The following is a 26,996-nucleotide window of genomic DNA, read 5'->3' on the forward strand; positions in this document are numbered from 1 at the left end:
TAGCATAGATGGTAGGTAGAAAATAGATAGGGGGAGGGCAAGAATGGTATGGGAAATATAGAATCTAAAGAACTTGATACACATGGTCAAAAACTAAAGGGGGAGAATGGTGGGGAAGGGGTGTGCAGGGTGGAGGGGAATGAAGGGGGGAAATAGAACAACTGTAATGGCATAATCAATAAAATATACTTTTTTTAAAAGCATGATTGATTAAATCATTGGTCATTAGTAATTTAATTCCATCCTAATCCCCTCTTCCTTCCTTCCCCCCAGAGGTGGGAGGAAGGGGGACTAAAAGTTCCAACACATTAATCATGATTAGGTTCCTGAGAACAAGCCCCCACCCATAGGTTACTTTAGGAGCTTTTTGAAGTATCCTCATTAACATAAACTCAGGTATGAAAGGCACTTCTTATGAATGATGAGAGACATTCCTATCACTCAGAAAACTCCAAGAATGTTGGGAGCTTTGTGCAGGGACTCAGGGACAAAGACCAATATATTTTCTATTATGAGTACCACAGGGAGTAATGGCTAAGAGGCATAAGCTTTGGTTTGGGGGTGATGACTGTTCTAAAGTTTATTGGGGTGGTGGTTGCAAAACTGTGTGAATATACTAAAAACCATTAAATTGTACACTTAAAAAACAAAAAAGAGGGAATGAACTATTGGCTGTACAAAACAATCCGAATGAATTACCAGTGAAAAAATTCCAATCCCAAGAAGTCATATCTTCTACTGAATCTGTATGAGAACATTATAGAAATAAAGAACAAATCAGTGGTTTCCAGGAGTTAAGGAGGAGGCAGGGGTTGGAGGAAAATGGGTGTGCTACAAAAGGGCCACATGACTCATCCCCATGGCATCAGGACTTTTCTGTACCTGGACTGTATCAGTCAATATCAACATCCTTGTTGTACTAACCTGGGTAAAGCACACACAGGATCTCTGTATTACTTTCTATAATCTGTATGTGAATCTACACTTACATCAAAATAAAAAGTTTAAGAAAAAGAAAAAAGTTCATTCCTCTACCTGGAGGCATGCCCGCCTGCCAACATAAAAGCCAACTCATGAGACAGGTGCTGGCGAGAAAGAACTTTCTCTTCCCCTTTCTTTTTCCCTCGCAGTTGTGTATCTCCTAAACTCTAAGGATCCCCAAGAGACTTGCAATGAGGGGAGCAAAGGGCAGCAACAGCTCATCCTGGTCTAACCCACTGAACCTGTCTCCAAGGTCCCATTTTTAATGAGCCAAAGCAGCCCCACCTAGGCTCTTTCCTGTTGCTTTTTCTACCCTAAGCCCTTCCTTGTTTCACTGTCCCCAGATTTAATAAATGCACTCTCAAATTTTTAAAAAAATAAAAAATAATAAATTGGCATAAGCAACATAAAAGCACTGTCTAAGTTCTTTCAGGCTGGTATAACAAAACACTAAAGACCAGGTGGTTTATAAATAACAAAAATTTATTTCTCATAGATCTGGAGGTTATTAGTCTAAGATCAAGGTGCCAGCATAACTGGGTGAGAGCCCTATGTCTGATTCATAGTCAGTGCCTTCTTGCTGTGTCCTCACATTGTAGAAGAGGTCAAGAGAGCTCTATGGGGGAGGGGGGTCAAGAGTGCTCCACCCACGTGACCTAATCACCTCCAAAGTCTCCACCTTCTAATACCATCACCTTGGGAATTAATATGTCAATGTATGAGTTTGGGAGGGCTACAAACATCCCGACCATAGCAAACACATTGTTAATTCTAAAATTATGTGCAAATAATTATTGTGCATCTTTTATGAGAATAATAAAAGATGAACAAGATGACTTTATTTGCTCATTAATTCAAAAAACATTTATAATGAGCCCCTACTATGTTCAAGAACTAAGTTAGATGTTACATGGCATACAACTTCATGAGTTTATGATAAAATCACACTTGTTGTCATGTTACAAATTTTGTGAAATGTAAGTCAGTTGACATATAAACATACTTTAGGGAGGAGATATGTATTTTTTATTTACTAATAATCACTAATAGTTCTAATCAAGACCAAAAGTTCTTAAGTAATCTTCTTTCATAGCTCCTGTATCCAGTTACATAGTTGATTTCCCACTTAGGCATCTTGCTATCAAACCTCAAAAGTACTAAACTGAACTTTTGGTCTCACTCCCTAAATCTGTGCCCTCCATCACTAATCTTCTGCATTTTAATAGGCTACTGCATTCAAGCCAGTAACATAGGCATAATCTTTCTCTTTCCCTTACCTCCCACACCTCTGGTAGAGCCATCAATGACTGTATCTCCAGAGTCACCACCCGATTCCAAGCCATCACCATATTTTGCTGTATTAGTAATAGCTAACAGACCGGTCTCTCTGCCTCCACCAGTGCCCACCTCCAATTCATTCTCCACGCACACAACCAAGGTGATTTTATTAAAATTTAGCCCTGGCCAGATAACTCAGTTGGTTAGAGCATCATCCCAATATGCCAAGGTTGCACTCTGATCTCTTGTCAGGGCAAATACAAGAAGCAACAAATGAAGGCATAAATAAGTGCAACAACAAATCAGGCTCGCTCTCTCTCTCTCTCTCTCTCTCTCTCTCTCTCCCCTCTAAAGTCAACAAAAAATAAAAATAAAAATTAGATCATGTTATTCTCTTATGTAACCCCTTTATTTGTAGCCCATTTTATATAGAGTAAAATCCAAATTCTACCATAGCCTACAAAGTGCAAAAAGACCTGAACCTTGCCCACTTCTCCATCCTTCTCTGTTATATTTATCTTCTTGTTTTACCACCATTCAACTACAGTAGTCTTTCAATAGCTAAATTATAACGAGCCCTTTCCAAGCCAGAGGGTCTATGTGTACTTGTTTCCTTTTCCCAAAACTCTCCCCCAGTTCTCTGCAGTGCAGGCTCCTTCTACCTCCTTTAGTTCTTAGAGGAAGCACTGCATTGACTGTCTACATGTGAGGGAAATGGGGCAGCAACCTGGTTAGAGCTGAGAAGGAGGACACCTCGGGGACTTGTCCCAAAGTTGCATTTGCATAGCAAACACAGTCTTTACTTAGATTAAGTATAAATCAGCAAACATGTCAAGTTTTAAATGCTTTTATTCATACTTTATATAAGATTAAGAGAACATCATCTGCCCATAAAAATTTAAAGTGCCTTGTGAGAAGTGGCAAGCAATTCCAAAAAGGTTAGAGAGGTAGATAAGAGGATTTTTTAAATTTTTCTATCTTGAAGGTGATGAGGGAGTATTTGCATCATTTCAGTAGGGGCAGGACATGGTCAGACTTATGTGATTGGATGAAGAGAAACTAAAGACGGAAAAGCCAGTAAAAATAATTATTATAGCTAACATTCATTGAGCATTTAATATGACAGGTATTATTCTAAAGGCTTTCCATTTATTCTAGCACTTTATGTATATTAATTCATTTACTCTTCACAATCAGCCAATGTACTATTATCATAGCCATTTTAAAGATGAGGGGGAAAGGCACAGAGAGGTTAAGTGACTTACCCAAGAATTACAAAGCTACTAAGTAGAAGAGATAAGATTCAGACCCAGAGAGTCCAGTTGGAAATTCATGCTCTTCATCAATATGCTGTAATGCTCCCCTTTTCTATAACAGATTAGGGAAATAACAGAGGCTTGAAATTGCAAGGGTCTGATACATGGCAAAAATGATGGAAAGGTAGAAAGATATATGAAGGAAATTTGGGAAATAAAACTGACAAAATGAGGGAACAACTGTGAAACATAAGGAAGAGAGGAATCTAAGATGACTCTCAGACTTTTGATTTGACTAACTGGGTAGTTGATGGTGCTGGTTATGGAGATGTAAAAATACAGAATTCTGGTGGGCAAGATAAAAATTATTGAATACTTCATGTTTGATGTGCCTGTGAGACAGAAAGGATTGCCAGGAAGCAATCCGAGATACTAGTCTGGAGCTCAATAAAGAGATCTGGACTAGAGATGGAGATTTAGAGTTCTCATACAATTGGAATAAATAAACAGGGTTGACACACGAGCTGAGGAGCATCATCATTTATTAAGTAAGTACAGAAAAAGTAGCCAGCAGAGGACTGAGGAAGATGGTCATAAAGCTAATGTCATGGAGGACAGGTGGAGTTTCAACAGATAAAATTGTTTTAATCCCATTAGAAAGTAGACTCTATGAAGCCAAGAAACATGTCTGTTTTGTTCACCCGATGTATCCCCAGTGCCTAGAGGTGTGACACATAGTAAATGGTCAAAAACTGTTCTTGAATGTAAGAAAACAAACCTATAGTATCAAGTACCACACAAAGTTCTGGAAGACAAAGTCTGAAAAGTATCCATCTCACATAACAACTTTGGGTGTAACTGATGATCTTGTCCAGAGCAGTTTCAGTGGAATGGTGGGGTGACAACAAAATGGGCGTGGCCTAAAAGAATCAACGCCAAGAATGTTTTATACATTACTTTGCAGCCACCGACAGTCCCACCTTGGATGAAACTTTGTTACATAGGGAAGGAGTAACCTAGACAGCTGCAATGACAAGGGGGCATAGGATGAACGGGGATTTTTCCTTAGGAGGAAACCTGCTTTGTTTACTGACGAATCGCAGGGGCGTAGCACGGTGCTGGCCACTTCTCCGGTGTTTGTAAAGTCTGGACCTGGCCGGAGGGAGGCTCGCAGGACGCTGTCCAACACGGGAGCTGGAGCATCCACTTTTGGATCAGGCAGACACAGCGAAGGCTGGAGCCCCACATAGCGCCGCTTGGAAACCAGGGACCAGGAGGACTTACAGCCGCGCTTTGGACACTAGAGGGTTGGGTGGGGCAAGCAAAGCTCCGCCCACTGACGGCTTTAATCTCCTTGCTCCCGGGTTCCGCCAGGCCCCGCCCAAAGCGCCTCCAGTTCCACGCAAGCCTGGGGCGGGCCGGAAATGACGCGACGTGTCGCGCGTGATTGGAGGAAGCAGAAATTGCTTTGCGGCCGGTACGGAAATTGCTTTCTTTTTAGCTTCCGCTCCTGGTCCATGTGAGAGACAGACTGCTGAGATGAGCTTGATACGGCCTGCCGAGAGGTGAGGGGTGAAGATGAGTTGGGGAGTCTGGGTCTCCTTGGACTCTGGGTTCCCCAGAGTTTGAGACGTGGAAGCCGCTTTTCAATAGATGCCACACGTTCCTCTCCCAGGACTACGCGCATTCGTTACCGTTTCTGCGATCCGTCCTTTAAAACCCTTTTATTAACTTAATTCGCTCCCAGCGCTTCCCAGCTTTGTAGCCTTATCACTGTGGTCCTGATTCGGTCTCATCCTCTCCCGCTAAATTAGTGTGTTGCGTTGCTCTCGTCACGTGACTCCTTTTTCTGCAGCTGCCTGGGCACGTTTCAGTTCTCTGCGCAGGCATTGCCTGCGCTATGGACTCCCTTGGAACCTTTGCTGATGAGAGCCATCTGCGACGTTTTCTACTCTGATGTTTCATCCCACCCACTAGGGGAAGTACACATAATCCATTTAGCACGGTTTGCCTTGTGAAGACTGATAGAGATTCCATAATTTGTGCCTGGGTACCAATATCCTTAGTTATCAACTGACTTTGCCTAGCAAGCCCCAGGGAAAATGGCTTACTCAGAACTTAGCCAGTTCTGTTTCGTCATTCCTGGGAACAAGTGATCAAGATGTCACTTCTGAGTAAGCTGCACCTATAAAGGTTTATTCCATGTGGAGGATACTTAGAAATATTAATAGTGAAACTGCCTTACCTCAAGGGCCAGGAACAGCATTTTCTGTCACCTTACCTAGGGTCTGATCTTTTTATAGCCTCCCATAGGTCAATGGTAAATGCAGTTTCAGTCACTGAAGATGGTAGATCTTTTTCATGCAGTTCTATATGGACATCACCAACCACTGCTCACCCTTTGTTAAGTTATTTGAAGTGATAACATTTCTCTTTTATCTCCTTTAACAGCCTTATGGCTTTAAGCAAACAGGAAGAACTAGAAGATTTTCCAAACGACTACCCCTTGAGCACCAGTGAAGATGAGGTGGGCACAACTGCTAAACTGTCTTCTCCAGTTCCCTTCTGCCTCAAAATTAGAATAGACAGCACATTCCTGGAAAAGGAAAGGGTATCAACATTGTTGATACCTGTGTAGGTCTTGTAAATAAATTATAAATGGTTATTTATAATTTATAAATTCGTGTATAAGATACCTGTCTTGAGTGCTATGGGAGTTTGAAGAATGTATAAAATACAGTCACTGTCTTCAAGTTGAATAAGTATAGTTGAATATATAAGAACAAAACCTGTGGTCCTCATTATAGGATCTCCCTATTTCCCAGATTTGGATTTCTGTGGAGAGTTAAGTGTCTGACTGCAGTATACATAATTATGCTGGATCTCCAACAGATGCTATGGAATTCTTTTGACAAAACTACTTAAGTTTTTTTTTTAATGTGAGGGTTTCTGTGTCAGATCACATTATACATTCTATATAGAAATACTATTCCCATAGCACTTTCCATCCCAAAACAAGTTAAGACAGGCATAACATTAGTTCCCAGTTACTAAGGCTCTATAATGATGGAGTTTGGTTTTTGAAGCAGTTCTTTCAGATCTGCATGCCAGACCTCACCTGACTCCCTACTGACCAAATGAAAGACATTTTACATGGGCTTCAATTTCCATGGTGTTTTTTCCCTCCCCTCATCATTCTGATGGTTTTTCCTTTTCTGTGTGTAGGAGGACAGTGGTGCAGAGCGAAAGCATCAAAAGCTCCTGGAAGCAATCAGTTCCCTAGATGGAAAGAATAGGTAACATTCTTGTTGCCTTGGGCAGGTTATGACTAGCTGATCCCATGAGATTTGTCTACAACAGTCATTGAGTGCCTAAGACAATGAAGACACAAGTGCCAGCCTCAAGAGCATATACTTTGGAGACAGACTCCATAGGACAATTTTGTGTCCTCTCTGCATTCAGTATCTTCAACTAGAAAATAAGATTAATAATAGTAACTACCTTATAGGGTTGTTATGAATTTAAATGAGTTAATAAATGTAAAGATCTTAAACTAATGCCAAGCATGTAGTCAACATTGTATAATTTGTAGGTATTATTGTGTTAGACCTCTATGCATATGAATTCTTACTGAATCCATACTTAGAGTTTTGGAGCATTGAGTAGACATTACTTATCCCCGTTAAGAGAAGTTAATTAACTTGACTCACAGTCACTGTGCTCATAGTGGCAGATCCAAGATTCAAATCCAGGTACATTTGAATCCACGTCCAATACCTTTTCCATTGGACTGCTAAACTGCCCACCTTGTATTGCCTTGTGTTTTTGAGGTGTTAAGTCTACATTAAGAGATAGTTAGACTACCAAGTCCAGGTTAGGAACTGATTTCCTCGTTGCTTTATGACAAAACCTAAATCTAGAAGAAAAATACAGGAAATCAAAGCTTTGTTTGAAGAGGTAAGTATTTGTTCCTCAGCAAAATATGTCCATTCCTTCTATATTCTGTTTTGCCTAAATTTCAGGCGGAAATTGGCTGAGAGATCTGAGGCTAGTCTGAAGGTGTCAGAGTTCATGGTCAGTTGTGAAGGTAAGTTAACAAAGGAAGCTGTCTCTGCACAGAGCTTGTGGAGTTCCAAAAGTATAATGGTCACTTCACCTCCCGCCACCTAGGAACTTTTTTTATGTGATTAATGGGTCATCCTATAAATATTTACCTGTAAGTGGGTGCAGAAGGGCAGTCAGATGTCCTTGTGTTTCTTTCATTTCTAGAAGAAAGCCTAAAAGGCTATGGTCAAGGTCTCCCACTGGCTTGATGAGCTACTTCTAGGATAGAGATACATGAGTGAAGACAGCTGCCTTTCATTAGCTTAATCATGTCCATGATTTCATTTTTATTTCAGTTCTAACAGTGCTTTGAGTTGCAACAGGCATATAATTTTTTCCTACTGGAGCTCAAATTAGTTAAGTTACTTACTTAAATGCTTTCACCTAATACAGTGTTTCTTGACCTTTTCTCTCTATTGCTCCCCTGAGGAGCCTATTTGCTATCCTTTATTGAAGGGTCTCATCCTCATGGGACCCCAGCCAAACCAGAAACCAGACAGGTCCTCCAGATATAGCAGGAGGCCTAGGAGGGGAGGGGAATGACTTAAGATCCTGCCACACCTTCCTGGAAACAGAAACCACTGCAGACAGACAGACAATGGCCAAGCAGGAGAACTTGCCTCACCCTGCGTTCTCTCCCATTTGCCCCCACTTGAAAAGAAAGTCAAACACTGGCTACACTGCACCCCAGCCCCACCCTACCCATAGCAGCATTTGTGGGACTCCCCTCTGCACCTTCAAGAACAACCCCTAACCCTGGAGTCCTGGCCAGGCGTGGTGGTGGGGAAGCCCCAACTCTACCCCAACCCCCTGAGGAGGCTACTTCCCCACTGGCCACCCCTATCTGCAAGTCCCAGAAGATCCCACTGTCCCCACAAGAACTCCCTGAGTAGAGGGGCTGATCCCAGGGAGCGGGTTCCATGCAGCCTGAACCCCAGCACTTTCAGCTTAAGAAAGCACACTGCTATCCCCTTTACCCCAGCCATACCCAGTCCAGTGGCCCCCAGGGCTCCACTACCCCTCATGCACTGTTTCCCCATGAATGAATGAGATGGCAGTGCTCAGCCCCTGACCTCAAGGAGAGGGGGGCAGCCGTGTGAGTCCCACATCCAGGGCAGAAAGGGCCTGGCAGGGGCCTCTTGGTGGGAGAAGAGAAGGTGCTGCTTCCCCGGAAGCCCTAGAGGTGAGAGGTTCCAGTAGATACTAGATGATATGGGGGTGGGGCGTGATGGGCCAGAGGCAAAAGGAAGAAGAGGGTACAGACTTGACAGGAGCAAACCAAGGTGGTGGAAGACTGATAGGGGGATGCCTCGAAGTCACCTCTGGAAGCTCAGCTTACAGTCAGGAGAGGGCACAAAGTGGGCTGGGGCCCTTTGCTACCTCCCTCTCCTCCCACCCTGGCTGGGAAATCAGATGCTAAGAAATGTGATTTTGTTACACAGGTTTGAGCTTCTGAGGAATGCAAAACTTTGTATTAAGATTTTTTAACATCTCCCCCCAAAAAACAGTTTTCACCTCCTGGGTAGGAGAATGATATTATATTGCCCCTATTTAGAATTCCTGACCTAGTAAATGGCAGAATTGGTATTTCAACCTGATACCAAGTCTAGATGCCAAATCTTTTTCACCACATTCACATCTTAAGTGGCTTATATTCTTCTAGTAACCATTAACTGTAACTTCCCAGAACAAATTACATTCTCCCAAGCTTATTCATTCAGCAAATACTTCGTTTCTACTATATCAGTTTCAGATGACTACAAAAATTCTTAAAATATGCAGTATCTGACTTTAGTCAGGGGCACTGACCTCCTTTCCATTAGACTGTCAAATTTTAAAAAATGACAGCAGCCAACACAATAGCCTTCTGTTAAGAATGATTCGAAATTATACCTATTTTTTGTAAGATCAGCAAAAATACATTTTTTTGGTGTGTTGCAGAATTTTAGTAATTAATTTATAATGTACCTTGGGATGAAAGGGGTCGAAAATCACTGGTTTTGATATTGGACTACAGCGAAGTATAAACCATTGCATAAGACATTTTCTTGGGGTGGGGGTGGAGACAAGAATTAAAACAGGATGATGCAGTGAAGTGACTAAGTGGCTGGTCATGGAAGGTCTTCAGAGGCAAAGTGCTGAGATCTTAATGACAAGAAAAGTCAATGCAAACAGAGGAAAGCATTCCAGGCAAGGGGGCAGCTACTACAAAGGCTCTAAGGAAGAACAGGCTCATCATGTTTGAAGAACAGGAAGAAGGCTAATGTAACTGGAGCATAGTGGAGGTGGGGATGACAAGGTTGGAGTGACAGACTAAGATCCCCTATGGGACCAGGTCACATAGAGTTCTGTCCTTTAGGTCAATACCATCAGCCTGGTTTTCATATAATTACCTTCAACTAACCTTGGATTACAGATATTTTAAGAGGGAAAAATCCCATAAAATTCCAAAAAGGAACAGGTTAATTTACCCCTTGCCAAGCACTAGGCTGAATCCATGGAAATAGAGCGATGTGTGAATGTACCTTGGTGCAACCTATATGGAAAAGGTAGGTTACATGCAACTATTATACCATGTTGTATAAAGGACTAGAGCATCCTTAGATTTTGGTATCACAGGCAGTCTTGTAACCAGTGGATACAAAGGGATGACTAATTCCAAGTATAAGGGGAGCCATTGGAGGATTTTCAGCAGGATCACGAAATGCCATGATTTACATTTTCAAAATATCACTTTGGCTGATGTGTGAAGAATGAAATGCAGTGGTGCAAGAGTGAAAACAGAAAGACCAAGAGAAAAATGTAACTTTTTAAAATAATTTTCTTCTCCCTTGTACCTTCCAACATGTGTGAGAATGTAAGGAAGTGATGGTGCCACTGTGGCTAGTGATTAAAGAGAAGTTATTTGTGCTTCCCTGCACACTTGCCCATCTGCCAGCATTTTCTGCTTAGACATCTGCCTATGCGATAGTGAGATTTTGCCTTGCTTCTCAGCCTGACCAGAAAGCTTGGCCTTTCTACAGGATCAGGAGAAAGGCTAGTCCTTTCAGATCTGCTTGAGCCGGTTAAAACTTCATCCTCGTTGGCCACTGTGAAAAAGCAATTGAATAGAATCAAATCAAAGAAGACTGTGGAATTACCCCTTAACAAAGAGGAAGTTGAGCGGGTGAGTTGCAAAGTATCCATTAAGGGGAAGAAATTGAACTAATCAGGGAAAACCACCATGAACAGGAGGGGAAAGCCTGACAAGTGCAAGAGGCTGTTGTGATTGCCTCACCGTGGAAAAGATTAATCTTGGGGAAAGTACAGTCCTGAGAAATAAGTAATTTCTAGCATCCTGATTATTTTTCCTTGGGCTAAGAAACATGGCTTCCTACTTTCCCACTTGTCCTTTGAGTTTGATGCCTAATTTTATGGCTCTCTTGTATACCTTCCCTATTTCAGATCCACAGAGAAGTGGCATTCAATAAAACCTCACAGGCCCTCTCCAAATGGGATCCCATCGTTCTGAAGAACCGACAAGCAGAGCAGTTGGTTTTCCCCATCAAGAAAGAGCAGTCAGCCTTTGCTCCCATTGAACATGTGCTCAATGGCTGGAATGTAAGTGCAATACAAAGAAACCATATCTTGAAGAGTGAGATTGTACAGTGTAGAGATTGCAGGGTGTACAGTTTATTTGGTTGGACATGTTAAACTGAAATTCTAGTTGCAGTCACTGTAGTTTATTAGAAAGGGAAAGAAGAGGGTGGCAAGACTCATTGTCAGTCGTGCAGTAGCTAGCCACAGTGGCTGTATAGTTGCTCTTACAGCATCAGTTTGTAGCTTGCAGTACATGGTTATTTCCGTGTCTTTGTGTTAAAACATCGAATTGCTTGGAGAGAAAAATATGTTTTCTTGTTCACATCACAGTTTTTAAAAAGCTTCTAAAGCCACATTCTGATCTGGGGAGAATCAGGAATTCAGTGGCATTACCGATGCCTTAGTAGGGATATATGAACAGCAGACTCAAAAGTTTGCTTGAAAAGGAAGATCACATTAAATTATAACATTGCTGATAGAATCTTAGCAAGGAACTTATTATGACTGAGCTGTAGAAAATTTTCTAGACCCGAGTTTCCCAAACATTGATCCCTGGCAAATTTTTCATTCATCCAAAGCTGAAGGATAATTGTGAGTATGGTGGGTGTAGGGTTGCCGGCTCTTATTACAAGGTGATTCTTTCCACTTTAATGGTATTAAAACAGCTTTTCTTTTATGGCATGATGGTAATACTGAAGGATGGAGTTGGGGGTGGGGCAGTCGTTACGCCCTTGGCAGAATGAAAAGTTGGTAATCCTACATGGGTCCATAAAGTCTCAAGATTTTTTTGCTTTAGTCTGTGAACAACTGCTTCAGAATAGCTAGCCTTTCTTTTCCATACACCATTGGTTATGGAGTCTATAATGGGATATTCAGTCTTAAGTTTTTTTTTAAATGGGCAAAAACACCAGTGCCCAAAACGTGAGCAGATGGCCCTGTTTATTTTTTCCCTCTGCTTTCTAGGAATCCGCCCCCCCCTCCCACAACACGTGTGAGAATGGTTTTGTTTTTTCCTCAAAATCCAGGAATGATAGTGTCCTGTATGTCAGGGACTTGAAATAATTAAAGCCAATCAAACTAAACATGGCTTGCTGTCATAGCTAGAAATTGAGCAAGTGGTTGCTTATGGCGGGGATAAGCTCTGTTTCTGCCATTCTCTTTCTAGGATGCTTCCTTTTCCACATGAAAAAGAGATCAGGTTTAAAGTGTGGCTGCAGGATGGAAGGGAGACTTTAGGAAAAAATTTAAGAGGTAATATAATTCGTAGGATTCAAAAATATTGTAAAGGTACAGATGATATATAGTGAAAAGTCTGACCCCACCCCTGTCCCCGTCTGATCATTTTTATCCCCATATTCACCCAGGTATAACCACTTCTATAAGGTGTTTGTTTGGGTTTGTTTTTTTTTTTTTGGTTATTGTTAACTTGAGTTTTACTGATATATTTCTCTTTACCTCATATTTACCAAAAATTAGTAGTGCACTACTACATAGTCTTCTGCACCTTGCTTTTTCCAAATGACAGTGTAATCTTAGAGATTATGGGAAAATACTGAATTGGGTATTAGGATGAGATGCAGGTGAAGATTGCACTGATAATGGCACCTTTGCTCTCCAGGAACTCCCTGTATGAGACAGAATGACTCAGAGACTATCCATTGAATCTGCTGGACCATTCACACTAACACTCATTTTTAAAAAATGATGCCAGTGTGGCACAGAGAAATAAGAGGTGCTTTCTAGCTAGCAACTCTTAGTTCTATTCTTAGAACTTAAAAGTGTACATTACTGCCCTGACTGATGTGGCTCAGTTGGTTGGGCATTGCCCTGCAAAGCAAAGCAATGTTGGTTCCATTCCTAGTCAGGGCACAGGCCTGGGTTGCACATTTGGTCCCTGGTTGAGGCATGTGTGAGAAGTAACAGATTGGTGTTTCTGTCCCTCTTACTCCCTCCCTTCCCCTCTCTAAAAAAAAGTGGAAGGTACCAAGGACTAGTAACATACTAGTATTTCTGGAGATTAAGAATCCAAAATGTAACCCTGGCTGGTGTAGCTCAGTGGATTGAGTGCAGGTCTGCGAACCAGACAATCGCGGTTCGATTCCCAGTCAGGGCACATGCCTGGGTTGCAAGCCAGTTCCCTGCAGGCCAGTTCCCAGCAGGGGACGCACTAGAGGCAACCATACATTGATGTTTCTCTCCCTCTCTCCTTCCCCTCTAAAGATAAATACATAAATAAATAAATATTTTTTTTTTTAAAAAAAGAATCCAAAATGTGTCCTGGCTGATGTGGCTCAGTGGATTGAGCGCTGGCCTGTGAATCAAAGGGTTGCTGGTTGGATTCCTAGTCAGGGTACATGCCTGGGTTGCAGGCCATGTACCCAGTTGGGTGCGTGCAAGAGGCAAACACACATTGATGTTTCTCTTCCTCTCTTTCTCCCTCCCTTCCCCTCTCTCTAAAAACAAATTTTAAAAAATGTTTTTTTTAATCCAAAAAGTCTGCGGTATAGTTTTGGTCCAGCTTCCTAAAATTCCATTGGAGTCTAGCTGAGAGGAATTAAATGGGGCAATGCATGTGAAAGTATTTATAAACTGCAAAGCGCTAGCTATGATATAAGGTAACTTCGCAGCCTCTCTCTCCTTCCCCCCACTAGCAGCCTACACTGGCATTTTCCAGAGTGTTCACCTCAAAACCTTAGTTTCTCATTATGCCCTCAAAAGGGGTGGGGGTGGGATCCCATTGATAGAAAATGCTGCCTGCCCCTACTGGAGATTGGCGATTCCCAATATACATTATCCTTTTAAAGTCTATGAAAAGATAGTAAGAAACCCCTTTGATTTACTCTAACCCAGAGTGTACAAACAGATATTACTAAAATAAGTTAAATGCTACACTTTTTTTTAATGAAGCCAATCTCGTTAGCTGATGAAGAACATGCTTTGGGAAGAGCTGATCTCCACTGCTATCTGTGTTCTCTTACCTTCTTGCCCTACTGCCCTACTGAAACTTCTTTCATAGGCCATTAGTGAGAGACCTAGTCGCCACATCCTAAACCCTCCCAATTGTCAGCCAGTTTGACCCTACTGACACATCGCATTGTTTAAAACTTCTGCCTTGGCCTCTGTGACGTACTCCTGATTTTTATCTGTCTTTCTTAGTCCTTTTTATTCTTGCTCTTTGAATTCTGTGACTTAGCACTATTGCCCATATATGCTACAGATCATTGTCAGCCCCTTCCTTCTGAGTTCAGTCCCAGATTCAGTGACTCACAGGCTACCCCCAGTCTCCCCTATGCATCTTAAGCTTCACACACAACATAGTGAACCTGGCATTTTCCTTTCCCAGACTCCCCAACCCTGTACTACCACCTTCATTCTGTAACTCAGTCAACAGCATGACTCCATACCCCAGCCCCTTAGGTTGAAAACCTCAGCCTTCTGACTTCTCCTCCCATTAACTCTCCCCCTCAGCCCAGACAGGGGTTAGTCTGTAAATTCTGTCTCTGTAATAGCTCTCAGAGCCCCAGTTCCTCTTTTCATTTTCATTTTCAATTTCAACTTTTCGCCTTTCCACTTTACATACCAGACGAGGCAAAAGTAGGTTTACAGTTGTTCATATGGAAAAGAATTTAGTAATTAATAGATAATAATGTGACAATAAACTCTTTTGTGTACTAACACTTGTAAACCTACTTTTGCCCCACCCTTTATATCCCCTCACACAACCACCAGGATTTTGTTTGTGAAACATAAAGCCAGTTGTCACTGTCCTGCTTCAGATCCTTCAAAAGGCTCTCCACTTAGAGAGAGACAGACACACGTAGTGTTTTAGCTGCACTGGACAACACATTGTTCCCTTAAGTCTCCTTTCCATGTATCTGTATTTGCTTATACCCATCTCTCCACTTGCTGCCCCCCCTTACAAAATTGTGCTTACACCGTAAACAAAGCCTAATTTAAAAATTAAGTCAACTCTCTTCCTTCTCCAAGTCTAATCCACTCCTTGATCAGAATTAATCATTCCTCTGTGATTACTCCTATACACTAACTTTTAACCTATTATGTTGTTAATGATGCATGTGTCTCTTTCCTCTGAAAGGCTGTGAGCTCTATGAGGACAGGAATGATCTTAATCAGTTGTGCATTTCAGCACCCTCTACAAGTACCTAGAATGTAACAGCAATCATTAAATGTTTGTAAATTGAATTGAATTGAATTGAATTGTAGGGAGATTACAACATTGTAATATAAATCACTTTGTAGCCCGTGATTGATCACTACTGCAAAAACTAAAAATGGAAGAACATCTACCTTTACTATTCAATGAAATAGGTTTATGGTTAAGTCAATAGCACTGTGTAATTTATGATGATGTTTGTTTATGCATTTGTCTAGATATTTTTAAGTTTGATTGTGACCATGATGTATATAGCTGTTGAAAAAAAAACCACATACAAAGTGTGTAGGAGGTTTGAAACTGGCTCTGTTGCCCAGGACTATCTTTGTGCATTGCAAAAATGGACCATGTCATGATTGGCCAGATTATTTTGGCCATCCTCACTTTGTCAGTCAAGCAATAAAGGAGGTCTTTGGCTGACATGTGAAGTAACTGGTTCACAGTCCATTCATTTCATACATATAGAGACTACTTAGCATGCAGAGTTAAATAGAAACTGAGGAACTGGGACCAAAGTTAGAAGATGGCTCAAAGTCAGTTTGAGCCCTGGCTGGTGTGGCTCAGTGGATTGAGTGTCAGCCTACAAATCAAGGGATTGCCAGTTCAGTTCCCAGTGAGGGTACATCACTGGGTTTTAGAGCAGGTCCCCAGTAGGGTGTGCATGAGAGGTAACCACACACTGATGTTTCTCACCCTCTCTTTCTCCCTCCCTTCCCCTCTAAAAATAAATAAGTAAAATCTTTTTTAAAAAATTAAAAAGATTTTAGGCTCTGGCTGGTGTAGCTCAGTGGATTGCGCGCAGGCCTGCGAACCAAAGCATCGCGGGTTTGATTCCCAGTCAGGGCACATGCCTGAGTTGCAGGCCATGTCCCCAGTATGGGGTGTGCTAGAGGCAACCACACATTGATGTTTCATTCCTTCTCTTTCTCCCTCTCTTCCCCATCTCTCTAAAATAAATAAAATCTTTTTTAAAAAACATTCCTGTAAATTTGGGGTAAATACCAATTTTTTTTTAATTAAAAAGATTTTAATTCTTTCTGTCAGGAAGAAGTCTAATTATATGAAGGTCTTTTTTTTTAAAGATTTTGCTTATTTATTTTAGAGAGTGGGGAAGGGAGGGAAGAAGAGATGGAGAGAAACATCAGTGTGAGAAACATTGATCAGCTGCCTCTCGTATGCACCCCAGCTGGGGACCAAACCCACAGCCCAGGCATGTGTCCTGACTGGGAATCAAACTGGTGACCTTTCCCTTTGCAGGACAACGGCCAACTAATGAAGCCACACCGGTGAGGGCATAAAGGTTGTGTTTTTTTAAGGCAATATCTTGTTGTGTTTATCTTAGACCCAATCTCCCCTTTCTTCAAGAAATATTTTTAAAAGGAGGCTTATATGAATCTGAGGTTCCTAACTACACTGTATATATAACAACACAGGGACCATTTTGTTTTGCAACTATCAAAACTGACGTTTGGTACTACTCTGCCTCTGTCTGGCCAGCATTTACCTTGTGGGCATCCTGCTTTGATTTTTAAGAGAATGGCATTCTGTTTTACCTACATTAATAATTTGAACACCACACAATACCGCAGTAATATTATAGAGCAACCTCAGAGTCCTCTTGCTGAAGTTGTCTTAAATCAGAATAAGGTAAGGCTTTATCTGCACAGCTAGGCAGCGAACCTGGAATGTCTTCTCTTACAGTAATAGCCAGTCCTACCCAGTTAGTGATTCTAATTATGGTGTCAAAGTAGATTGTCATAGGGCTGGAAAGAGGGAGACTGTAGGAGCATGGCTTAAGACTCAGAATATTTTGTTACCTCTTTAAGGCCAGAACTCCTCTGGAGCAGGAAATTTTTAATCTCCTCTCTAAGAACAAGCAGCCAGTGACAGACCCCTTACTGACTCCTATGGAAAAGGCCTCTCTCAAAGCCATGAGCCTGGAAGAGGTAAGTGTGATGGGCTTTTTATATACACATGCAGGGCCTGTTTCTCCCAGCATTTGCCTACAAGCCCAGGAGTCACTATAAACCTCACTCATTGTAGGCTAAGATGCGCCGAGCAGAGCTTCAGAGGGCCCGGGCCCTGCAGTCCTACTATGAGGCCAGAGCTCGAAGAGAGAAGAGAATCAAAAGCAAAAAGTAAGGAAATACGCCTGAAACCTCTATAATTTTATTAACCCTTATCACCCCAATAAATTCAATAAAAATGTAAAAAAAAATAAAATAAGTAGACTCATTCTAACTAGCCTTGGGTTCCATGAGAGAAAGTGAGGTGGATGATCACAAGTCTTTAGGAAAGAACCCTTGACATGGCAATTGGGGTCATATAGAAGAGGTTGCAAATAGGAGTGACAAGCCTTCCTCCCCGCCTCAGACCAATCTCATAAAATTTTACCTATTTCAGTAGTGCCCTCTCTTCTGGCTTTGGCTTTCTGTCTTGGTTTTGCTTTTTTAAAAAAAAAGGACTGTTCAATGATTTTCTCTCCTTTCCAGGGTATGATATAGCGTTTCTGCACAATGAGCTCTGAGTTCTATAGCTGTTTGAGGCCAGCAGAGCTTCCTTCCAACCTTTTTGCTTCTTTGGAACATGTTCTGCTCTTCCCTTACACTGTAGGAGCAGAGGAACCCTTTGCTGAGCAAAGGTCTGCCCCTGTGGGCTGCAGAGACTGAGAAGCCTGCCAGTCCCCTCAGGTCCCAAACTTGGCTCCCTCCAGTCAGCTAGCTCTGTGACATCCATTCTGGAACTCTATATAAGGAAACCCCTTGGGTGGTGGTACACTTCTGTGGGTGGTATCAGTGTTTCCACTAAATATTTTTCCTCATACTCCTCTCACTACCCTGTAGGTATCACAGAGTTCTGAAGAAAGAGAAGGCCAAGAAAGTCCTAAAAGAGTTTGAGGAGCTGCGGAAGGTTGATCCTAGTGCTGCACTAGAAGAACTGGAAAAACTCGAAAAGGCCAGAATGATGGTGAGGCTGCCTCTTGTCCTACCCCTTGAGCCAGCTTTCCCCAGAAAGTGAGTGGTAAGGATCTCATTCTGACCTTTCTTTCCAGGAGCGAATGAGCCTTAAGCACCAGAACAGTGGAAAATGGGCGAAGTCAAAGGCAATTATGGCCAAATATGACTTGGAGGTAAGTGACCATCAGGATAAGAGAATGGGAGGAATTGGAGGAAAGAGTTATGTAAGAGCCATGAGAAGGAATAGAAAAACCAGGAATCTAAAAAGGCATCAGAAAATCTTTAAGGCGGAGAGGAAACTGACCAGGAACAAGGTGGAAAAGAAGAGATGAAAGGGGAAAGAACATTGAAGGCAAGTCCAGTGAAAGAGAAGAGGAGCTTTAAAAAAAAAACCCACAAGGAATCTCCTGTTTCACATGTTGATTCCTTGTGGACACAGATTTTGTCTTCCATTATATTCCATAGCTATTAGCACAGTGGTCTGAGTGTAGTTTAAAGAGTAGATGCCAGTAAAAATTCCTTAGGTCAAATTGAGAGGAGGCAGCTTTAAGAAATGGATCAGCAAAGGTGTTACTGGGGTCACTAATGACAAGGCACACGTGCTGTGACTTTCTTCCAGGCTCGCCAGGCTATGCAGGATCAGTTGGCCAGGAACAAAGAACTGACACAGAAACGCCAGGTGGCCTCTGAGAGTGAGGAAGAGGGAGGCGTGGAAGAAGAGGGGGATCTCCTTGTCCCCGATGCAGTGAATGAGGCACACATGACTGCAGATGGACTAAACCCCTGGATCGTCAGGGATCACCCTAGTGATGCAAAAGGGGCTGAGATCCAGAAAGACCCTGAACAACTTCCAGAGCCCATGGCCAGTGACGTTTCTGAAAACGAGGGAGAAGAAAGACCAGTGGCAGAGGAAGAAATTTTGTTGAAAGAATTTGAAGAAAGGCGATTGCTTAGGAAAACATCTGGGCTCAACCAGAACACCAAACCAGTGGACAGGCAAGAAACAAAAGGTGAGTTGTGGTGGACTGGAAGGGAGAACTTAGTGCAAGTGCTGTGGACCAACTGTGAGAGGAAATCTGTGCCCACCCACACACACTGCAGAATGATGAGGCTCTGGGGACTTTGAAGAGAGTGCCCTGGGTCTCCAAAGAGCAAATAGATTATCATGATTACCATTTTTCTTCAAAGGCATTTAATAAATGGTCATCTACATGGCTGTGCAGTGTGTGTTCCAACACACTTTCTGCTCTCGAGGGCTTACAATGTTCAGAAAGACAGGACTACACCATCCTTGAAGCCAGGGCAGGAGTTAATGTCACTGGTACCCATAGCAGGGAGGTGCACATGCTGGGGTGGCAGATCTGAAACCCATTCACACCCCCACACATAGGTGGATTTCAAGGCGTTCTAAAGTGTCTTCAAATGTTGTCTGTAGTGTTCTGTTTTGTTTGTAAAGTAGGAGTGCTGTCTTTAGCACTTCATAAATGCTGGTTGATATACAGGTAAAGACTTTCTGGACAGGAGTGAATGACTCCACAAGGTGCATGGTAAATTAGAATTTTTACCCCATGCTCAGACTTGATTTGCATATTATATTTCTACCTGTTATCTTGAAGGGATTTTTACATTAACAATGTTAGGTTAGCACCCTTGAGACAGGTCAGAGAGCTTCCATTCTGGGGAGAAAGCAGGTCCTTAAAGCCTGCTTCGGGACCTACCTAGATTCAGAATCACCTAGCTATCTGATTATATTTCCTGTAGAAATAGTGCATTTGGGTGACAGCAAGAATCTCTTTCCATGGCAAAAAATTAAAAGAGCTGCCATTTAGAATGTACCGTGGGGCCTTAGGGTTTTCAGCTAGAGAGTTCTGGGATTAATATCATAGTTATAATTTCCAGGAGGATTGCAGAGACCAGCAGTGGTCCAGGCCAAGAGTTTGGGGCAGTCTGTACAACTACAGGACACCAGATGCCTCCTCCTGAGCCCCCTCCAAAGCTGGCCATGTAGCTAAATGTATAGAGCAGTTGGTTGTGGTATGTAACGTGGATTTGGATTTGTTCAGATGATCAATAAATAGAATGTTCCCAAACCTTTGGGGAAATAGTAGGAAGTCGTGGAACCCAAACAAAATGGGCAAGGAAACTTGATCCCTGAAGAATAGACATATATATCTCCAATGCCCAGATCTCAAGTAGATTCTTCCAGTGGCTTCAAGCCAAAGCTGAAAAAAAGCAAGGTGAATTTGGGAATAGAGGCAACTTGGGTCAATGCAGATGATTGACAGGTGTGTCACTGCCGTGTTTTCTTCCGGGTTCTCAGAGACTAGCAGTATTTACTCGGATGTTGCTGGTGACTGGAAAAATGTGAGCTACTTGACTCAACCATGACAAGTGACAAAATGCTGCTTTAAGATAAGACATTGCCTGGCTCACTGGATTGAGCACCAGCCTGCGAACCAAAGGGTTGCAGGTTCGATTCCCAGTCAGGGCCCATGCTTGGGTTGCAGGCCAGGTTCCCCCAGTGGGGGACGCATGAGAGGCAACCACACATTGATGTTTTTCTCCCTGTTTTTCTTTCTCCCTTCCCCTCTCTAAAAAATAATTAAATAAAATCTCTTAAAAAATTTTTTAAAGGTAAAACAATGCTGGATAAGGTTTTTACAAACAGTAGGGCATTACAATGTAAAGTATAAATAGTAAATCACAATTTTAGGAATTACAAATAATAAATTACAATGAAGTTGCATTCAGAGACCACCTGTTAGTTGATAGGGCCTTTTTAAAATTCGGGACTTGGGCCCCCTGTTGAGGGTGTGTGAGAGGCAACCTGTCAGTGTTTCTCTTGTACATTGATGTTTCTCTCCCTCTTACTCCCTCCCTACACCTCTCTAAAAAATAAAAATAAAATCTTTAAAAAAATAACATTTGGGACTTGGGCCCATCTCCCCAAGCAGGGTTTGCTGTATGAGGAAATTAAGCTACCGTTCCTGTTATAGAGTGAGTCACTGACAAAGCTGGGAATAGGGCCCAGGATATCTGCTTCCCAACATTTTGCTTTTGACTACTCAGCTCCGTGGCCTGCTACTTGGCAGGTAATGATTAGTGGGCTCACCAGAAGACCCAACAAGTGGAGTCTTCTCTCCATCCGGAGACCTTTCATGGTGTCTAGCATGCAGGGGTGCTCAAAAACTGCTTGTTGGAGAGTGCTCAACAAATGGTCATTGACTAGGCAACTTCCACAACCTCCTTTTCTGACAGCTTTCATTTCTTCCTCCAGATACTAACAGCCAGGAGGTGCTATCTGAATTGAGGGCACTGTCTCAGAAACTCAATAAAAACAAGCATCAGCCGCAGAAGCAAAAAGTGAGTTCGGCAAGGACAGTGTTGCCAGTCCAGAGAGAGGAACCTTCCAGGGAAGAAGAGGAGCCCCTGTTGCTGCAGAGGCCTGAGAGAGCAGAGACTGTGGAAGAGCTAGAAGAGCTGGGCAGGGAAGGATGCCTTCAAAATAAGGAGCTTCCCAGATGTGCGTTAGAAAGGCAGCAGTTGGAGAGGAACCCAGTTAACCAGCCTGGTGCTCCCAAGGAGAAGAAAAGGAAGGAGCAAATGATTGACCTACAGAACATCCTAACCACAGAGTCTCCTTCCGTGAAGTCTTTGGCAGTCCCCACAACAATAGAAGAGTTGGTGAGCAGAGCCAGGGTCATGGGCCATTGTGGGGGGTCAGAGCTGTTGCACAAAGTGACGTTCTTGCACAAGGAGTAAAATCAGCGAAGTTTGTTGAGCTGGGGTCACATTTCAGTGGTTGAGAGGCCAACAACAGTATGAGGCCAGGCCGGCCAGGTGAGTTTGGTAGGTGCAAATCTGTGAGTGCCACTGAGACTCCCACATCCTAAGTTCTGGGCGTCCAAACCCTTCCTGGGGTTACTCCACAACTGCCCTCAGGGCAAAGAGAGAGGCACGCAAATCTTTGATGAGATCCCAGGCAATACATTCAAATGTGAGTCATTGAGTTCTTGCCAAGGTTTTTCTCTACTCAGTTGGCTCTCAAGTGGGATCTCAAGTGGTCCAGGACTCCCTGATTAAGTAATTGAAATTGCTCAAGTAAGGAGTCCTGGCCTGTCTTTTCAGGGCTATAAGCTGGAGGATGCCTATTTTCTGGCCAGGCCATTTGGAGTTGGAGCTCCTCCTCCTCCTACCACAGAACATTCATTCCTCCACCCTGTAGCTTGCCTACTGAAAGTTTTAAAAAATTCTGTCATATGATAATGAGCTGGGGAATTTTACCCTAGAGAAGAGAAAATTGGAGCATGATTGGCTGCCAGTCTGTATTGCAAGCCCATCATTGTTCAAGCACTTTCCCCCTAGAGGGCGCTAAAATTTCACGACCCAAAATTCAAGCTTTCTTGCCTGAACCACCACTCTAAGGCAAGCTGTAGCCACAGAACCTTCCAACCACAAGATCTCCTTCCCTGAAGTCTTTGGCAGTTCTCACAACAGTAGAGGGGTAAGTAAACAGAGCCAGGGTCTCAGACCATTGAGGGGTAAGAGCTGAGCAGAAAGTGCTAGCAAGGAGATTTTGTAGTTAGGAGGTTCCTTAGCTCCTCCCCCCTCCCTTATCTCACTGTTGTTTCTTCCCAGGAAAATGAACAGGAGAGAGATCAAAAGCAAATGATAAGAGAAGCTTTTGCTGGGGATGATGTCATCAGAGACTTCTTAAAAGAGAAGAGGGAAGCTATGGAGGAGAGTAAGCCAAAGGACATGGACCTGACTCTACCCGGCTGGGGCGAATGGGGTGGTGTGGGCCTGAAGCCCAGTGCCAAGAAGAGAAAGCGGTAAGAACGGGGAAGAAAGCCTGTCAGAGGGGCACGAGGTTCTCCCCCCTCGACCTCCTAGGCCCTCCCTGCCCTTTTGACTAAGTCCTTAATGCTCATAGACATCCTGCTGTTCTACTTTCCAGGTTTCTCATTAAAGCACCTGAGGGTCCTCCAAGAAAAGACAAGAATTTGCCAAATGTGATTATCAATGAGAAGCGAAATATCCAAGCAGCGGCTCACCAGGTAAGGGGTGGAGAGCTCTTTAGCTGCCTCCTCTTTGCTGCCCAGCTCTCTTACTTTAGAGGAATGTTCCAGTCCTCTGTGGTCTAGAGGGAAGTGTGATCTTGATCATGGAGTCAAATCTATTTTTGATTTTACTGACTGGCTCTGAGATGAATAATTCCAGATCGACTCTGCTGTTTTAATACTGACCTGGAAGAAGGTTGAGACTTATGGGATCATCTTTGCAGCAATGGTGAGGCCCTCAAATCTGTGTTTTCAACTAGTAGCCCAGATTATGCTGAAGCAAATGGGTCTCACCAAAGAAAGAATTACTGTTCTTCAGGCTGGTATTTATAGTCAAGGTAATGTTCAAAGGCTATAAAATTTGAGCTACATCTTAAGAAAAATGAAGACAAATGGGTACTTGTTCAGGGTAGTATAGGAATTTTAAATTGTGTCATATGATAATGAGCTTGGGCTGTTTACCCAAGAGAGAAGGAAATTTGAGCAGTATATTGAAAGCTGTCATGTGGAGTAGAGTCATAGAAAGTAGAAGTTAGAGGAAAGGCAGAGTTCAATTCAAGGGAAAACTTTATGCCAGTCCAAAGAGAATGTATTGGTCCGGAATATGAGCACATGTAGAGGACCAGGAATGAGATTAGACTCAGTGACCTTTCGTGTTCCCTTTAAAGATTTTATTTATTTATCTTTAGAGGGGAAGGGAAGGAAAGAGGGAGAGAAATATCAATGTATGGTTACCTCTCGTGGGTCGTCCCCTGCTGGGAACTGGCCTGCAACCCAGGCACGTGCCCTGACTAGGAATTGAACCGTGATCCTTTGGTTCGCAAGCCTGCACTCAATCCACTGATCTACACCAGCCAGGGCCATATTTAAATATATAATCTTGATTATAATTTTTTCCATTACCATTTAGTGCCCTTAAATCCCTCTCCCCCCAGAAACCACCATACTGGTATTTTTCTTTTTGAAAAAAAAAAGGGGGGAGGTTGTTTTTGGGTTTTTTTGTTTGTTTTTTGGGGTTTTTTGTTTATTTGTTTGTTTTTAGGGAAGGGGAAGGAAGAAAGGGGGAGAAATCAATGTGTGGTTGCCTCTCAACACATGCCCTACTGGGGACCTGGCCCACAACCCAGGCTTGTGCCCTGACTGGGAATCGAACCAGTGACCCTTTGGTTCACAGGCCGGTGCTCAATTCACTGAGCCACACCCACCAGGGTGGGAAGAACTATTTAATAGGTACAAAAGAGGTGAAGAAATAACATTTCAATACCACTTATTGATTTTATTTTGTAAACCAGTCACTTGGAAATGGAATTGTGAACCCTGTAATTCCAGTTGAGGCTATATTACCAGAAAACAAGCAGTGAACAGGCAGGTATAGGATAAAGGGGAGAAAAGGGGTACTTCACCAGGCCAGGAATCTCAATGAAGGGCAGAAGACCTCAAAGATCACCCTTCCCCTCCAGGATCTTATCTCTTTGTTTTTGTTTTTTTTTTTTTTTCATGTACTCACAACAAATTAACAGTGGTTTTCCAGAATCTCCATTGATTTTTTCCTCATCTTTTTAATAAGCTATAGACTGTAAGTCCTAGCATGCAATAGAATGAAATGTGCTTCAAACTGAAGGGGTAGGGAGAAGACCTTTTAAGGCTGAACACTCTGGCCAAGTGTTTTGTTTTTCCTCTTGTCTTGGCTGACAAGTACAGATGTAGCTATCAACCCTAGTAAAACTAAAGAGAATCTATCCATCACTACCATCAGCACCATCTCACAGTGCTCAGCTCTTCTTGAGTATTCCACTGAATATCTCCAAACACTACTGATCATAACTTCCCCATTTTTCTGTTTATATCTTTTTCCTCCTCTTTGGCAATTGGGGAAGTGTTTAAAGATTATTTATGTATCGGAAGATAGTGCTGCGATCAGTGGAGAAGAGTACTGGGCAAGGAAAGGGGCCTGGGTTCTGCTCTCCCTGTAGCTAATTTACTTCAGTAAGTCACTTCCTGTCTCTAAGCCAAATTCTGGAGCTGAGAGAGATGACCTTTGCCATTACCTTGTGCCTTCCAGTTCTGTTTGTGATGCCAAAGGAGATGAAACTAACTAAGTGTAGCAGCGTGGTGGAGTTTAGGGTTCAGGAGTAAACATTTGGGTTCCTTAAAACATCAATCCTGTGTGTCAAGGAGAGGAAAGGAAAGGATGGAGAGGGTAGGAGGGTCATAAGATCCACAGGGATACACAAATGCCTGGGTGTTTCTTGCAGTTACAAGAACAGGAGGGTTGTGTAGAAGACTCAAGGACAGCAGCCCTGGTGCTGCCGTAGGAACCCTACGGCAACAGGGGCAGTGTCAGCGTGGTTTTTCAGTCCCTACATTGATAGCTAAGCCTGGGGTAAGGGAGGGACCCTAAATCCAAATGAGGCTGCTCTGCTCCCAAATGCCCTCAAGCAGATTAAGACTTCTATGGTTATGTGGGGGCATTGGGGTGCCTTGACCTCTCAGTAGCTTCACCCACTGCCCCCATCATGCAGATCTATGGCCTGTAAGCCAACACTACCTGACCAGTTGCCATTATACAACTGCACCCCAGGCCTGGCTCATGCCTAGTCACTCTGCCTTCCTTTCCAGGTGCGGGTGCTTCCATATCCATTTACTCACCATCAACAATTTGAAAGGACCATCCAGACCCCTATAGGATCCACATGGAACACCCAAAGGGCCTTCCAAAAGCTGACAACGCCCAAGGTTGTCACGAAGCCAGGCCATATCATTAAGCCTATAAAAGCAGAGGATGTGGGCTACCGGTCTTCGTCAAGGTCAGACCTCTCTGTAATACAGAGGAATCCAAAACGACTCTCCTTACGTCACAAAAAACAGCTGAAGAAAAACTGAAGACTGAGTTGCTGGAGGAGTGATATCTTAGTCCCCGGAACCAGGAGCCCCGACTGCTCCTCCACTAGCCTGGTTTTACTCCAAGCTACCGGATCAATTTAAAAAAAAAAATTCATTAGCACACTGTGGCTGCAGTTAAGCTGCATTTTAAAAAATAAAGGCATTTTTATCTTTAACCTCATGTGCTGTGTTGTCTCCCAGTTGAATCATTTCCAAGTCAAACAAGACACCTTCGGATGTTTCCCATTGCACTTCTCCAGGTGTGCTTGTCAGGGGAACCTCATTTAAGTTTATTTATTTTTTAAGACTTTATTTATCCCTAGAGAGTAAGGGAAAAAGAGAGGGAGAGAAATATCAATGTAAGGTTGCCTCCTGTGCATCCCCTGCTGGGAACTGGCCTGCAAGCCAGGCATGTGCCCTGACTGGGAATCAAACTGATCCTTTGGTTTGCAGGCCGGTGCTCCATCCACTGAGCTACACCAGCCAGAGCTAAGCAATTTTTTTTTTAGACTCAGGGATAATGACTAATTATTGTATACTCTTAACCTCTGAACCTAGAAACAACATGGATAATCCATGCAATTAGATTTTGGTCTGGTCCCAAGATGGAGTTGAAGCTAAGTTCAGGTTTAAGTCTAGCCATTGTCATTTTCTTTGTGTGTCATCCTCCGAGCTTGCACAGGTCTTAGAGAAGCTAGCATTTATATTTTCATTCTTAAGACAA

The 26,996-nt window shown here is 42.8% G+C and overlaps 1 protein-coding gene across 2 annotated transcripts; it reads left to right on the plus strand.

Moving 5' to 3' along the window:
* The first annotated feature begins 4,970 nt into the window (after positions 1 to 4,970).
* UTP14A (UTP14A small subunit processome component) lies at positions 4,971 to 26,453 on the plus strand. 2 transcript variants are annotated; one of them, XM_037147109.2, is made up of 15 exons: positions 4,971 to 5,080; positions 5,967 to 6,042; positions 6,741 to 6,811; positions 7,538 to 7,602; positions 10,643 to 10,785; positions 11,064 to 11,219; positions 17,199 to 17,318; positions 17,416 to 17,510; positions 18,216 to 18,339; positions 18,425 to 18,502; positions 18,949 to 19,339; positions 21,607 to 22,013; positions 22,968 to 23,161; positions 23,287 to 23,386; positions 26,009 to 26,453. In XM_037147109.2, exons 1-15 carry the CDS (start codon positions 5,055 to 5,057, stop codon positions 26,270 to 26,272), a joined length of 2,310 nt encoding a protein of 769 aa, XP_037003004.2. In that variant the 5' UTR covers positions 4,971 to 5,054; the 3' UTR covers positions 26,273 to 26,453. The 2 variants fall into 2 exon arrangements, with proteins under 2 accessions (XP_037003004.2, XP_053518348.1); XM_053662373.1 differs by having other exon boundaries at positions 22,968 to 23,073; positions 26,009 to 26,096.
* Positions 26,454 to 26,996: the final 543 nt, after the last annotated feature.

Source organism: Artibeus jamaicensis, unplaced genomic scaffold (genome assembly GCF_021234435.1).
Source record: "Artibeus jamaicensis isolate MK-2021 breed Jamaican fruit bat unplaced genomic scaffold, CSHL_Jam_final contig_240, whole genome shotgun sequence".
NCBI lineage: Eukaryota > Metazoa > Chordata > Mammalia > Chiroptera > Phyllostomidae > Artibeus > Artibeus jamaicensis.

Coding starts and splice junctions, on each gene's coding strand:
- UTP14A (XM_037147109.2), top strand. CDS start 5,055: ATGAGCTTGATACGGCCTGCCGAGAG. Junction 5,081..5,966: donor TTGATACGGCCTGCCGAGAG/GTGAGGGGTGAA, acceptor CTCCTTTAACAG/CCTTATGGCTTTAAGCAAAC. Junction 17,319..17,415: donor AAGCCATGAGCCTGGAAGAG/GTAAGTGTGATG, acceptor CACTCATTGTAG/GCTAAGATGCGCCGAGCAGA.